The sequence below is a fragment of the Budorcas taxicolor genome, chromosome 12 (genome assembly GCF_023091745.1).
Source record: "Budorcas taxicolor isolate Tak-1 chromosome 12, Takin1.1, whole genome shotgun sequence".
Taxonomy (NCBI): domain Eukaryota; kingdom Metazoa; phylum Chordata; class Mammalia; order Artiodactyla; family Bovidae; genus Budorcas; species Budorcas taxicolor.
Genome location: NC_068921.1, coordinates 28,917,103 through 28,933,006, shown reverse-complemented (window position 1 = coordinate 28,933,006; position 15,904 = coordinate 28,917,103). Strand labels below are relative to the sequence as shown.

Sequence of the window (15,904 nt, the reverse complement as noted above, 5' to 3'; positions counted from 1 at the left end):
GAATCTTTTAAATTTTTTTAAAAATGTTTATATTTTTTTATTGAAGTACAGTTGATTTACAGTGTTGTAAAATCCTGTAAGGATCACTCAAAAGGTAGAATTAAATGCCCCTTTGTATGCATCTATGTGTATGCAACTGTGGTCAGTTGTGTCAACTCTTTTCGACCCCGTGGACTGTAACCTGCCGGGCTTCTCTGTCCATGGAATTTCCCAGGCAAGAATACTGGAGGGGTCAGGATGGAGGGGACACATATATACCTACGGCTGATTCATATTGATATATGGCAAAAACTGTCACAATATTGTAAAGTAATTATCCTCCAGTTAAATAAATTTTAAAAAAAGAATGCTAGAGCAGGTTACCATTTCCTGCTCTGGAGGATCTTTCTGACCCAGGGATCGAACCCACATCTCTTGCATCTCCTGCATTGGCAGACAGATTGTTTACAACTAGTGCCTCCTGAGAAGCCCGTATGCATCTATGGTCAGGCTTTAAATGACTGAAAAAAGAGGAGGTCACACTTCACTGACAGAAGCAGGTGAAATGATTTCAGAAGCTCACCCAAACCTCCTCCAGCCTCCCTCTGACTCATTCCAGGCTAGGAAAACATTAAGTTGTCCAAAAAGTTCGTTTGGAGTTTCTGTAAAATGTTGTGGAAAAATCTGAATGAACTTTTGGGTCAGCCCATTATTTGCGGAGGGGTTTGTGGGGGAGGATTGACCTACTAACAGAAAGCACTTATTTCCTGTCCCTGTTATTTGTGATTATTTGAAGGTATTCTATTCAAGCCACATGATATTCAGTTATTAATCCTAGGTGCTCACTGAACAATGGCTGTTCAGGTGCTGGGTGATGGGAGGAACCAAGGCACGGTCCCTGAAACCGAGGCATGCGTGTTCAGTTGCCCAGTTATGTCTGACTTTTTGCAACCCCATGGACAATGTGCCCACCAGGCTCCTCTGTCCATGGGATTGTCCTGGGATTCCCCAGGGAAGAATACTGGAGTAGGTCGCTGTGCTCTCATCCAGGGGATCTCTTCGACCCAGGGATTGAACCGAAGTCTCCTGTCTTAACTGGAGAAGGAAATGGCAGCCCATTCCAGTAGTCTTGCTTGGAGAATCCCATGGATAGAGCCTGGTGGGCTACAGTCCATGAGGTCGCACAGAGTCAGACACAACTGAGCGATTTAGCAGCAGCAGCAGCAGCTCCTGAATTGGCGGGCAGATTCTTTACTACTGAGTCACCTGGGAAAACCCTGAAACTGAGGAACTTAGAGTTAAAACAGCCATAATGATTAGCTTTTAAATTGCCTTAAAACTTGAATATGGTGAACAGATTTTAAGTTTTAGTGACCTGTTGATAAAAGTCAACTAAGTGAACCCCATGTCTAATATAAGTGCAACTAGCACCTAATTATCATAACTGTTCTCCCTTGTGTCCAAAGATATTGAATTCCTTTTATAATTTTAATGCTTCTTCAGAATTTTTAAAATATATTTAGTTATAAAATCCTGTATGTGCTTGTACATGCTGTCTTATCTTTTTTATTTTAAGACACTTTAATTTAATGAAGTGGTTAAGATTAATTATATTATTTTGGCATTTACCATCATGACACAGTAATCTGCATTGGAGCTGTTTGAAGCAGTAGCTAGGTACTGGCTCTGAAAGCTGATTGTGAAATCCAAGATTAGAATCATTTATTTTCTTCAGATTGGCAGGGAAATATAATAGCAGTGGATATAGAATTAAGCCTTTAAGAATTCTGGAAAACAAAGTGCTTTTCAGTATATCAACTATTATATAATGGCCACTTTCAGATGTTTTATTCAGGGAGTTATCCATCTGTCATATGCCTCTAACACACAGCGTAATGTCATTTTTTGTTGTTACTTCATCCACTTTTATGTTATTCAGTTATTCTAGTTAAACATGTTTTTTTCTTCTATATTTTACATAAAGAAAAAGGTCATTTTGTTCAAAAAAAAGAGAGAGACTTGATTAAGAATGTTCAGTTTTCTGTATTTTTTATGCCAAATGTTTGTGATGAATTTTAGTTCGTGTCAAAATAGTGTTTTGCACTAACATTTACTATTGTGGCCCAAAAGACCAACATTTTTTTGTGTCCAGAATTGCTTTTGAAATACAGAAGCATAATCTTACTTTGAACTTAATTGCTTTATATTTAAGTGTAAAATCAGCCACTTAAAAATTTTTTTATTGAAGCATAGTTGCTATACAATGTTGTGTTAATTTCTACTGTACAGCAGAGTGAACCAGCTATACATATACATATATCCCCTCTTTTTTTAGCTCTCCTTCCCATTTTGGTCACCTCTGAGCCCTGAGTAGCATTCCTTGTTTTATACAGTAGGTTCACATTCGTTAGCTATTTTAATTGCTTTACACTTGGAATACTATGTGAAGGTCTGGTGGAAGCCCACCAAAAAGACTTAGTAAGAGTTACACACAGCCCTTGAGAGAAGGGCTGCACACTGATGATGTTTCCCCGTGTGACTATTTCAAGCGTCAGGATTTCCCAATGGGGAAAGCAATAAGATCAGAAAGGTGCTCGAAGTGGGGAAGATAGGAAAGTCAGTTATATAAAAACTAGATCTAGGGTGCCTGCTCTTGAAGAGCTTGGTGTTTCAATGGGGGATGTGTAATGAAGTTTCAAAACGCATGTGGCAGATGAGGGACATAAAAGCTGGGAGTGAGGAGACACCTGTGCCATTTCTACAGGTCAGGTGCCCAGTGAAGCATGAAACAGGTAGTTATTGGGCAAAGGAAAGGCAATGATACTTCACTTTATGGGTAGTAAATGGTCAAAATTCACCTCCTCAAGGGTAAAAGGTATAGAAAATCATTGATGAGCTACAGTTGAAATAAAATTGTAGCCCATGTATTTAGAACTCAACCCAGTAAGGATTAAATGGAACCATTTAAAATGGCATTAATATACAGAAAACCTTCCAGGCCTCCTCAAAAGTCCTCAAGAAATACCCGAGGAAAAGCTAACATGGTTTCAGGAGCACACTTTGTCTTGAATGGCTTCAGTATTTTGTGGGGTTTAGAGCCAACCATATCATTTCAAAAAGGACCTCCAGTCCAGCTCTTTCCTCTGTTCACTGTCCCTTCTTGCCGCCCCCCACCCCCTACACATGCTCAGGTATAATGAACCCAGTGTTTGCCCCCTGCGTGTTGAACTTGGTAGCCCCCTTTGATGTGTTCTGCCGGGGAGAGTTGTCAAGGTGGCATCGTGACACAGGGCAGAGTAGAAATGTGTATGAGCATGAAAAATCTGCTATTAAAGTAAACAAGGTCTCAGATTCAGCACTCATTTAATGTCAGGGCCCTGGTTTATCCTCAGCGTTAGTCTGTCAGGAGCAGGCTGCTTCGGTAACACAAACGTGAAGTCTTTATTTACACTTGTTAACTCGGTCAACCATGTGTTAGCAACCTGCCCTTGTAAAGTGGTGAGAAATTTATTACACCTTCTCACCACGACCTTGACATCTTTCAGGAACTTCTGATCAGTGAGGACCAATACTTTATGCTTTTATGAATTTTATGTCAGAATTTGAATATACTGAGCTGTTAAAAAAATGCTACATTCCTTGCCTGTATACCTTAGTATATCTAATTCTGAAAAAGGGAAATATGTTTTAAAAACTTGATTTAAAAAATAAAAATAAAAACTTGATTTAATAGTGCTTTCATATTTTGTCATGAATCCCCATTTATTAATAGCTTTTTTAATTGAAATTAAGAGTTCATAATAAGTATGTGCAAGTTTCTTGTCCTTGAAAATGGATATAATTGGAAGAACCTTTACATTTTCTTTTTCTTACAATAATGAATAAATATTAAAACCAGTGAAGTCTTCTTTATTAAAAAGAAAAGAAACCTCAAAAGTTAAGAAATTTATTTATACAATATAGTTAATAACAAGAAGAGGTCTCATTAATTGGAGATTAGTTATGAGCCAGGCCAGCAGTAGGGCCTTTAAATGTATGTCATGGATTATCATGACAGTATCATAGCCTGCATTGAATTCCCCATATGCTTTCATGTTATTATTTATGTTTTTTCCAGAAATTTTTCTCAGATGGCAATATTTTTTTAACTTTTCTTTTTATATTGGAGTGTAGCTAATTAAACATGTTATAATAATTTCAGGGGGACAGTAAAGGGACTCAGCCACATATATACATGTATCCATTCTCCCTCAAACTCCTCTCCCATCCAGGCTGTTACATAACATTGAGCAGAGTTCCCCTTTGCTCTCCAGTAGGACCAGTGGGGAAGGATGAGGAAAAGGAAGGATAGTTAGGAAGTTTGGGATTGACATGTACAGACTGCTGTATTTAAAATGCTCAGAAACATTGAAGGTGTATCATCTGAAGGTTATACATTAGTCAGCACAGCTTCAAAGTCCTAGAAACCAAAGTACAGAATTTAAAAGATTTCTCTTTTCATCTCAGTCCCTGTTTGCACTAGGACTAGAATGCATTCACTTAGTCAGCTGGTCATCAGTTCTTCACCAGAAATGTACCAGGCAGTGTTCCAGATGCTGGGAATAAGTGATGAATGAGATAGTGACGCTCGCAGCTCTCTTAGACCTTGTAATTCAGTGGAGGAGACAGACCGGAAACACGTAAACAGATAAGGACAAAAACTTCAGGTGGTGCTAACTGCTATGAAGAAAGTCAAATGGAACATAATGATAGAGAATCACACATTCAGAATGGTGCAGGGAGGGGAGGGGACAAGAAAGGTCTTTTGATTGCCATTAAGAATATCAAAGTTTGGCTGCCATTAATTTTTTTGATGAATCTTATTTTGGGCACTTCATATATCTTCATGTGTAGTAATCACAATGAAGTTAAAGGAGTGCTTTTAACTTTTCATGTAAATATAAGAGTATTAATGATATCTTTATTTTACAAAGGGGAAGCATTGAGTAATATATTAAGGATTCCACAGTCATTGTCTGAATGCTTTAAAATGTATGGTCCTATTAAAAACAACTACTCTCCTCTTGGTAAATACGACATTTAAATAGTACAGTATTAGCTATTTAAAGTAGTTTTCAAGAAGTAGTTATTCTGTTTTAACATAACTTTATTTCTATAAACTTGAGAAAATCTCATCTATGTTTTAGATCCATCAAAGGCACATTTCAAAGTGGAATTTATAAATTCTAATAGAACACATTGGGTCAGAAAATTAGTGAGCAGATGATAGGTGTGTTACTTACTTCAAATGTCTTTTTTATTCAGCCAGTGAATATAAAAAATAATCTCTGTAAATTGTTGGTATGGTAATTTTAAAGGTTATCCTAAACTATAGCACATAATGTCATTTGGATAATACAGTCATCAAAAAGATTGAATTGTGATCAAAGGAGTTTGATTCAGGTATCAAAAGGAAATGCCAAAAAGAAGGAAGGTGTTGACTGGGATAGGCACTGACTTACAGCAGAAATCAACAGGTTTACTTAGGTCCGTTTACTTACAATGGAAGAGAGAACCAGAAGAGTTTTAAGTATAGTGAGATCAAAGAAGTCTGGGTGACTGGGTGCGAGTGGTCAACTGGTGGATCATGGGAAACATTGGTCTTTTTGGTCTATCCAATGACCCTATCACCAGCCAAGTTATCAGTGATTTATTTATTACTTATTACTGTTAACACTGAGTTGCTTTAGCTAAGTCAAAAGATTAAAGTTTAAAGAAGGTTTGGGCAGACTGGGATTGGGATTGGGCAGACTGACATGTCATGTAAAGTCTGGAAGATCCACTCCGAAACCTACTCATTTCTTGAACGGTTTTATCAATGTAACCTCAGCTCTGCTATAAAGAAATTATTGGTTAGTTAATTGAGAAGCATATACCAATGGAAGAAGAGAATAGTCTTTCAGTCTTGGAGTAGAGATCTTTGACACAGAGGTCAGTGGTTTGATACATAGGTTAAAAATGTCAGCATCCTGAGACGATATAGTAAGTCCTTGTATGTTAGCTGCTGTTGGAATATGATGGCAGTGAAGAAGTCCTATCTTCAAGCAGAGTACAATCTAGTCGTTGCCAGTAGTATATTTGAGCAGCCTTCATAGAATCTTAAACTGAAATCATTCATAATTTGAAGACTCTGGGGCCAGATTGCCTGGGTTTTAATTCTGGTTCTGTCACTTATTAGCTCCTCTGGGTCCTGACTCCCTCATCCTTAAAAGGACACACTAGCAGTATCTACTTTGTAGGTTGTGCTGAGAATTAAGAAGAGTTACTATACATACAACTTTGACAACAATGCCTGATACAGTGGGTATTCTGTAACATGCACGTTCCAGTTTCTGAGAAAATAGTCTTTGCTGGAGCAGAAGTCAGCTCCTATCCCAGCTGCCATTTACAGACTTGAAGACCTGAGCCAGTGATTTGACTTCTGTCAAAGACAGAATCCTCCCAGTTGATGTCATGGGCTATGAAAGTACTTTTGAAATAGCAAAATGTGATACAAGTGTGAGATATTTAGTAATATTGTATCATGTTGATTAGCTTCAGCTATGTACTAAGGGTTGCCTTTAGTTCCTATATAAAGAAATTTTGCTTATGCATCAGGTTGTTCAGCTACGACTCAATTTGCCTTTTTTCTCCAGACTTTAACATTTTTATTTTGTTTTGGGGTATAGCCAATTAACAATGTTATGGTAGTTTCAGGTGAACAGTGAAGGGACTCAGCCATACATATACATGTACCCATCTTCCCCCAAACCCTCCTCCCACAGTTTCTTTTTTAAATTATGTACCAGTAACCTGCCGTATGGCACTCACTGAGGGCACAACAGTGAACAACCCAGAAGTCCTGGAGCTCACAGTCTGGTAGGAAACATACAGGAGAACAACATTCTAGAAGACAGACAGCAGGAGCCCCTGGTAATCTCCCCAGGGCGGAGGAAGGAGCGGAGGGGCAGTGGAATGGAATGAGGAGTGACACCTAATGAATCTTGCTGGGGAGTAGGAATTTTCTAAGTAGAAAAAGGGCAGGAAGGCATTCCAGGCATTCGATGAATTGCAGAAGGGATGTAACGGCACAGAGCACACCAGAGGCAGGCGAAGGCAGGAGGTAGGGATGGGGGAGCCAGGTCACCAGAGGCCCCTGTGGCACCACATCATGGAATTTGGACATTGTCCAGGAGGTGCTGAGAAGCCACTTCAGAACTTGAAATGCAGGGGGAGTAAACAGTCCCGGTTGCAGTTTAAGAATATCATCTGATAGTGCTGAGAATGGAAGAGAAGGCAGGGAAATCATGTTAGGAGGGAACTGCGGTGACCAGTCACATCATCTTGGAATGCTAAAAATCAATTACCAGTACAGGAAAACACGGGTAAAGCAAAGCAAAACCTGAAGTCAGCCACTTTGCTCTTTGGTCTCTATGGGAGCAAAAGTAGACTGTCTCAAATGTATTCTTAAGAGTGAAAGAACATCAGTCACAATAAGATGCATCAAAAAGATAATTGTGGGTAGAGGGACAGGAAGAAAGTATAAGAGAAGTTGAACAGAAGACAGTGATGCAAATCATTGAAACTGGAGAGTTTAGTTAAGCTCGTCAGTGAAAGATGATAACTTGCTCTACTGGGTGATGACTCACAGTGTGAGATAAGGCCTGAGAGAAAATTTTGAATGAAACACTATGCAAACATTAAGATTTGTCGTTCAGTTGCTCAGTCGTGTCCGACTCTTTGTGACCCTATGAGCTGCAGCACACCAGGCTTCCCTGTCCTTTGCCATCTCCCGGAACTTGCTCAAACTCATGTACATTGAGTCAGTGATGCAATCCAATCATCTCATCCGCTGTCATCCCCTTCTCTTCCTGCCTTCAATCTTTCCCAGCATCAGAGATACTTTTATAAGGAAAGAGAAACTCACAAAGGTGGAGATATTCCCACTAGAACGGCAGCTTCCTGAAGTCAGGGACTACATCTCCTTTGCTGCTGGACCTGTGTCTTGTGTATAATAATAGTTACTGTGGGCAGGAACTAAATTCCCTTTGTGCACTAGCTCATTTAGTTCTCTTAACAGTCCTAGGAGGGAGGGAGGGTTAGCATCATTTCACAGACAGGGAAGATCAGGCCCAGAGAGGTTATGGAGGGTCCCAGAGGTTGGCCATACCACTCATAAGTTAGAGTGAGGATGGATTTAAACCTGGGCAGTGTGTGTCTAGAGGCTGCTTTAAACTAGTGTGTAAGCATGTTAGAGACCTTTGCTGGTCTGGAGGAAGGATAATTAGAATTCCTGACATTTTTAAATGATAGACTATTTTAAATGCAACTTTACTGGTTTAAAGTTCCTGTATGTATCTAAGACATGCAACAAATTTTAAGTTTTATCACTTGTTTTACTAAAAGATTAAAAAAAAAAAAATCCTTTATGTGTAAATGTATGCTTCTAAAAAGTTGGGACTTTTTTTTTTCCTGGAGCTAGAAAAGTAGTTATAAAGTTTATTCGGAAGAATAAACATACAGGAATATATGAGAAAACCCTTAAAAAGAAAAAGAACAGTCGATGTTGGAAGATAGGCCATACTAGATAATAAAACACGTCATAAGGCCTCAAAAATTAAAATGATATTTTATCATTTTATTTATTTAGATTAATAGAAGAAAAAAGCCAGAATGAGACCAAAATGCATATGGAAATTTCAAAATTTTTAATAGAAATTTCAAATTTTATAATGATCACATCAAGAAGTTATTTTAAAACTGTGTTGGCATAAGAAATCTATCTTTCCTAAATCTAAAAAGCTAGTCCCTATAGTCTTTTCCATCCAATTTATTTATGTGACTCATCTTTATTCAGCAAGTAGCTTAAAGGTAAACTTATCCTAGATTTTATCTAAGCAGTTATGAAATCTTCAAAAATCAGGACCCGAATTATCTACACTAAGAATAGAACAGCAAAAATGGTTATGACAAGATGAATAGATGAACAGGGAAGAGGAGTAACATAAAAGCGAAAGACCTCTAAGAAAGTGAAGAGCGATGTCAGACCATTTAATCTGCAATCTTATATCTTGGTTTCTGATATAGAATAAAGACCCCAAGATGGCCCGAGTTGCACTGGAATCTCTGTACAGATTACTCTGGGTTTACATGATCCGAATTAAATGTGAAAGCAACACAGCTACTCAGAGGTAAGGAGCTGGCTTGGGTTCATGGTAACCCCATCACTAAGGTAATGGTAACCACTTCACTCAGCCAATGAAGAGGGTGTTTTGTTTCATTGCTACCCACTCTAACCAAACTAGAAGCTGTTCAAAGCTGACAGCTTCTAAAAGATCTAAGTCCTTTGGACATTTTCAGGCTTTCCTTAGACATTAGCTCAGCAGCCATTATAGAAACCCCAGTCTCTACCAGGATTGCCAAGTTCCGTGTCAGGGTTACATTTGACGCTTTAACAAAGGAAATGGCTATAATTTTCCAGCTGCCCTTAGTTTTCCAGAAAAACTTTTCATAGAGTAATTATGCTAATGGAAAAGAAATGAAGGGGTTTGTTTTGTTTTTCTGAATTCTCTCTGATACTTAGATAAGATGAAGCATCTACCATTTTCCCTAAAAGTACTGGAGCTCAGCCAATCTTGCTTGTTTTCTCTTTTTTCTTCCCCCTTATCTTTCAGCCGTCTTATAACCATCATCACAACACTTTTCCCCAAAGGGTCCCGTGGTGTGGTGCCAAGGGATATGCCTCTCAACATCTTTGTGAAAATCATCCAGTTCATCGCCCAGGTAATGGAGACGCTTCTGGGAGTCTTCTAATTGCCTTTAAGTAGCCACCTCCTTCTTAGGAATTACTAACAGACCAAGAGTCTAAAATAATATCTTACATGTATAGACTTTTCAGAGTGATTTTGCAAGTGTTTTCACACATAGCTTATTTTTTTGCTTCAAAACAAACTGTGGCATGGTGTGCCAAGTGTTTTCAGCATTTGACAAACGAAGGAACTAAGAGACAGGTTTTAAGTGACTCACCTAAGGTCACAGAGACTATTAGCAAAAGAGTCTCTTGACCCCTTGACTCTGTTTTTTCCTGCTTCTCTGCTCTAGATTCCACAAGTCAGGAGGAAATTGAGTCTGATGTTTGCAGGAAATGAGAAGATGACAGTTATTGAACTTGGATGAGTAAATCATAATGCTCTAACTTTCACCCTGTGAAAAAGAAGAATGTAACATGAACAGTAGCATTTATCAAGCTAATATCAAGCCAAGAACTGTTCTAAGCACTTTACACATACTATTAGTTAAGAACTGGGTCCAATAATATTAAACATTTAATGTTAGTTTACTATTTAGACCCAGGACTTCTATTTTTTAAAACATTGTGTGTAAATGGTTTTATCCTCACTTTGACTTCCTTGTGCTTTATGGGGAAGCGTGAAAAGTCCTTCATTACAGTCTGCCCTCTGCCATGAGCTAGCATGCATGAGTGCTAAGTTATTTCGGTCATATCTGACTCTTTATGACCCTGTGGATTGTACCCTGTCAGGCTCCATCTGTCCATGGGATTCTCAGGCAAGAATACTGGAGTGAGTTGCCATGCCCTTCTCCAGGGGATCTTCCCAACCCAGGACTGAACCCACATCTCTTGCATTTCCTGCATTGGCAGGCAGGTTCTTTACCACTACCACCACGTAGGAAATCATGAGCCAGCTCTATACCCTAAAGAAGTCCTGGAACATCTTCATTCTAAGTGTCTTTATTTGTAAAATGTGAATAGGAATGCTTGCCTAGTATCCCTCAGAATGTTGTGGGGATAAAGGGAAATAACAAATGTGAAAAAACTGTTGACGTGTAATTGATGTTGATATAAAGACATAAGGTTCTATTGCTACTTTATAGGTAATTTAATATATGATATCTCTCTGTGTGTTTAGTATAATGAAATGCTCCTGTAATATTTGTACTTAGGGAAAGGACATTACTCTATTAAGGACATTAATTCATCCACTGCTTTGCAGGCAGATGAATTAACAGAACTTTTCTACAGTATCATGTGGCTGAGAACGTGCTTTGATTATTCTGAAATAGGTTGTTTAAAATGAAGATGACAGATCTTAGTAGTCACTGTCTCAAATTATTAGAATCTGGCTTAAATGTTCTCATTTAAGTGACCTTAATGTGTCATTTGTTGATTATTCATTTCCCCTGCAGGATTGTCTCTTATAAGCCAAAGGATTGGAAATGTTAGATAACAGAAGAAAAAGATCATTTTGTAGGGGTATTTTAAAAACTATGTTTTCAAACTGAGTTTTAAGAAGTTGCCAGCATTTGCAGGACTAGGAGGAGGAGTTTGTAGTGTGGATAAGCCCAGACACTCAGAATGTTTTGGTTTGTCATGTTTTGATTTTTAGTCATTCCATGTATTAGGATCTAATTTCATATATTATAGAATGAGAGCATCTCCACACATCCCATGACAACTGAACCAAAGGTTCAGATGAACCTGGATTTCCACCAGGGATTCTCTGTGATGCATAAAATAAAGCAGGACCTCTCTTCTTTCAGCAGCCACCTGTTGGGTGCATGTGATGAAAACAGACATTTTCATGTTAAGTGAAACTTTAACACTTTGTTTGTTTTCTCTTTTTCACTATAGGAACGTTTAGATTTTGCAATGAAAGAAATCATTTTTGATTTCCTTTGTGTGGGAAAACCAGCAAAAGCTTTCAGTCTCAATCCAGAGGTAAGAATGACCCTTCTGCGTGTCTTCACTTTGCAGTCTTGGGGAGCGGAGTGAAGGCCATCTTCTCCAAAAAGTCTCCTATTGTTTTCTGTCCATGGTATTTGACAAAAATAGTAGAGCTGGTGGAATTTCAGAAGTAAGATTTTTGGGTGAATAAACTTAGAATGGTTAAAGGTTGATATCATATCATCTTCTCTTCTTGCAGAAGGAAGTAAACCTTGCTCCAAAAGGCAATCTGTCGCTCTAAGTCTGGTGGTTTATTTTAGAAAAGTCAATACTTATCATTTATTTTGATGCAGGTTAGCAAATTGAAGAGCTTTGGGAAGTGATGAAGCAGAGAAGAATCAATGCATCCAATGATAAAATACTAAAATATAGTGAAATTAGTTAATGTTTGCGCATTTGATTCTGTGGCAGCATCATAGTTTGAGGGCCAGGAAGGTCATGGAAATGAGCGTATAATGGATATGATGTACTTCCTAGAGGGTGGCAAGGGGAGGGGCTGCCTATGCAAATGAAAAGCACACTCAGTTTTGGACCTCGAAAAAGACTGTTAGCCAAGAGAAATATGCCTGGCAAGCGGCCTCTTTGCAGCCTCATACCTATGAGATTGTAGAGAGAACACTGAACCAGAAGTCAGCAGAGCTGAATTTACTGCTTGCCACCAGCTCTTCCACCTTTAGTAGCTGTAAGACATTGCACACCATAAAAGTTTTTTAAAAGATTGTTCCTGTCGTCACTGTGATATCGTCTGGCTCCTTCATCATGTCAGTGAGGAAGGAGGCCCAGAGCCCAGAGGCTCAGAACAGGTGCTGGTTAGCAGCAAAGGGAACTGAGCCTCCCTGTACCCTCTTGCTTCCTCTCACAAACCCTGATTGCTCTTATTGGTGCTGAGATTGAGCAGCACCTTGAGCCCAACAAGCCCCAAACAGGAGTTTGTCTAGTTTTTAATGACATTACAGGGGTCCACAATAGCTGCTGCCAGAGTCAGTGGGCCAGTGAGGGGGGCGGGGGGCAAAGCCAGTGTAAATTCAGGGCATTTTGGCTGAAATGAGGCCCATGACCCACTGACTAAAGAGTCTTCTCTTGCCTAGAGACAGCAGTTCCAAGCTCTTCAATGGATGAAAGATAGTCTTTTTTTTTTTTCTTTTTGACTGTGACATATAGCTTAGATTCCCAACTAGGGATCAGACCCAGGCCCCCTGTGTGGAAGCACAGAGTCCTAAACGCTGGACAGCCAGGGAATCCCAGGATAATCTTTCTAATAAATAGTGCTAAACAGTTGGGCAATCATTTGCAACATAATGAACTTCAACCCATAATTTGCCCTATAAGCAAAAATTAAATCATAAGCCTAAATGTGAAATCCTATATCAGAAATCTTCCAGAAGAAAACATAAAACAAAATCTTTGTGATGTTGAGTAGGCAGAAATTTCTTTGCATACAAAAATTATAAACTATGGAAGAAAAAGTTGATAAATTGGCCATCATCAAAATAAAGTATGCACTTTAAAAGATGATGTTTTCTGAAGCATAGAGCCAAAGACTGGGAGAAAATATTTGCAAAACATATATTGACAAACTCTCCTATCCAGAATATATATGAACTGTCATAACTCAATAATACAGTTTTTTGTATGGGCAAAATGAAGAGCCTCTTGAAGAGATACATATGACTGGTAAGCCCATGAAATGATGTTCACCATCGTAAATCATTAGACAAATGCAAGTTAAATCTAAAGTAAGATGTGCTGAGAAGAATACAGAGCAATTGGAACTTGATACTGTTTTAGTGAGAATTCAAAATGGTACAACCACTTTAGAAAAGTTTGGTAATTTCTTATAAGTTTAAACATACACTTGACATTTGATCCAGCAGCTCCATTCCAAGGTATTTATCCAAGAGAAATTAAAACCTATATCCATAAAGGTTTGTATGAATATTTATAGGAGCTTTATTCATGATGACTAAAAACAGGAAAGCCACTCCTGTTCAACAGCTGGTGGATGTCTAAAGAAATTATGAATCATCAATACAATGGAGTACTATTCAGCCACAAAAAGGAGCCAACTATTGATACTGCAGCAGCACCTCAAAAGCATTACACTAAGCAAAATAAGCAAGACACGAAAGGTTGTGTCTGTTTGCCTCTGTTAATATCGTATTCTAAAAAAGGCAAAATTATAGACCGAAATTAGACACTGATAGTAAAGTGCTGGGGTTGGAGGAGAGGACTGACTTTAAAGATATGCAGAGGGACTTTAGGGGATGATGGGAATATTTTTCATCTTGACTGTGATGATGATAGTTAGCGGACTATGTTTCTCAAAATTGGAAGAACTCTAGACAAGGAGTGCATTTTACTACATGTGATTATATCTCAGTAGACTTGACTTCAATAGGAAAACAGTGAAGATTCTTGCCTGCAATACATTTGCTAGTAGGAACTTTTCCAGCATTAATTTGTACCATAGCCCTATATGATCAATCGGTATTAGTATTCTCATTCTACAGAAAGGAACCTGAGACTTGGCCTTGAGAAAGTTAAGTAATTTCTGAAGACCAGACGGATAATAGGAGAGGCATGATACAGAGCTATATAAAGCATGAGAAGAAATTATTTTTGAAGTTAAGTTAAAAATGTACTTCTTTAACTATTCCAGCTCACTTCTGTCCTTGATACTATTCAGAGGAAAGGAAAACTAAGAGAACTGGCAGGATGGCTCACAAATCGGATAATCCACTTGCAGATAATGGCTTGATCATTTATTTCAGCTCACGGTCATCCTATGGGTACTGCATCTCCTGAACTGAACGTTGTATTTCCTCATCCAAATGATTGCTGCATCTTGAAAAAAAAAATCCACAAGCCTAGAGAACATTTCAGAAAGAACTACTGAAATAAATGAGGGAACTAATGAATTTTAATATACAGTCAACTTTTTAATTAATACTTGTTCATATTAGAAAATGGAGAGAGAATATTAGTGAAGGCCATAAAACTCATAAAATACACACTGTATTGGGTATGAATGGGCCAGAGAAATGTTTACCACATCCTGCTTAAAATCTCCCTACCCCTTGAATCTTGAATTAATAGTTTAAAACTAGAAGTCAGAGCTTCCCTGGCTCAGTGATAAAGAGTCCACCTGCCAATGCAGGGGACAGAGCGGTTCAATCCCTGATCTGGGAAGATCTCAAATATCACAGGACAGCTAAGCCCACGTGGCACAACTAGAGAGTGGCCTCCACTGGCTATGACTACAGTCAACCTGTGTGCAGCAACAGAGAGCCAGTGCAGCCACAGAGAAATAAATCTTTAAAATAAATAATAAAACTCTAAGTATTGCTTCATCTTATAAGTATGTGTAATCATGTACTACAGAATGGGTGATCCAGGCAAACTCAACTTGGATATTTAGCTTCCCACCTACTAGTTACGTGGTCCTCAGTTTACTCACCTGAAAAATAAGAATAATCATACCTTCCTTGCATGGCTGTTTTAAAGATGAGCGTTAATGTGCAGTTCTGGATATACTTTAAGAATTCAATAAATTGTAATTAGGTTATCAGTGTTACTTCTGGTAATTATTTTCTGCATTAGGGAGTAGTCTACTTAGGGAACTTATTAACTTGATGTGGTTTGAAAATAATAAGTGTAAATGTTTACACGTGGCTATTAAAGGAAGAACAGATGTTTTAGTACCTTCTGACCTTTTAAGATGATTGCTGCTGGAAGCAACTATCTTACTGCGTCATCTTTTGGAGCCATTACCTGAGACTGAGGAAGATAGTGACCTGGCCCAGAAGGACATTTCTTCTTATAAGCTTTTGTGTTGTTATCAGTAACAGGTTCTATGACTTTGAATACTTTAAATTTATTTTCAAATTCACCAGCCTTTGTGATGCCAAAGTCTGCAACCTGCAGTTCAGAGCAGACAACTCTTATTTCTGTGATTCACAGTTAGAACTCCGTTTTTGTTTTTGTTTTTTTTCATCCAGTCATCGTGAATTAACGTGTCTCCTTCCAGGAGACAGAAGAGACTTCTGTTGACCTCAGTTTACCTTACTGAAGCAGCTCCAGAGGGTGGCCGCTTGTCCCTTTGAGGTGCACCCAGAATCCCCCAAAGAGAATGAGTCTGCTCATCTCTTAACACGCCCTGCAAGT

At 38.5% G+C, this 15,904-nt stretch overlaps 1 protein-coding gene across 1 annotated transcript in view; it reads left to right on the top strand.

Moving 5' to 3' along the window:
• The window catches only part of FRY (FRY microtubule binding protein), a 328,020-nt gene that overhangs the window by 184,250 nt on the left and 127,866 nt on the right, over nucleotides 1–15,904 (top strand). The window contains exons 13-15 of the mRNA XM_052649908.1: nucleotides 9,085–9,188; nucleotides 9,672–9,780; nucleotides 11,648–11,734. Of these exons, the coding sequence (XP_052505868.1) occupies nucleotides 9,085–9,188; nucleotides 9,672–9,780; nucleotides 11,648–11,734 (300 nt within the window). The remainder of the gene's footprint in view (nucleotides 1–9,084; nucleotides 9,189–9,671; nucleotides 9,781–11,647; nucleotides 11,735–15,904) is intronic.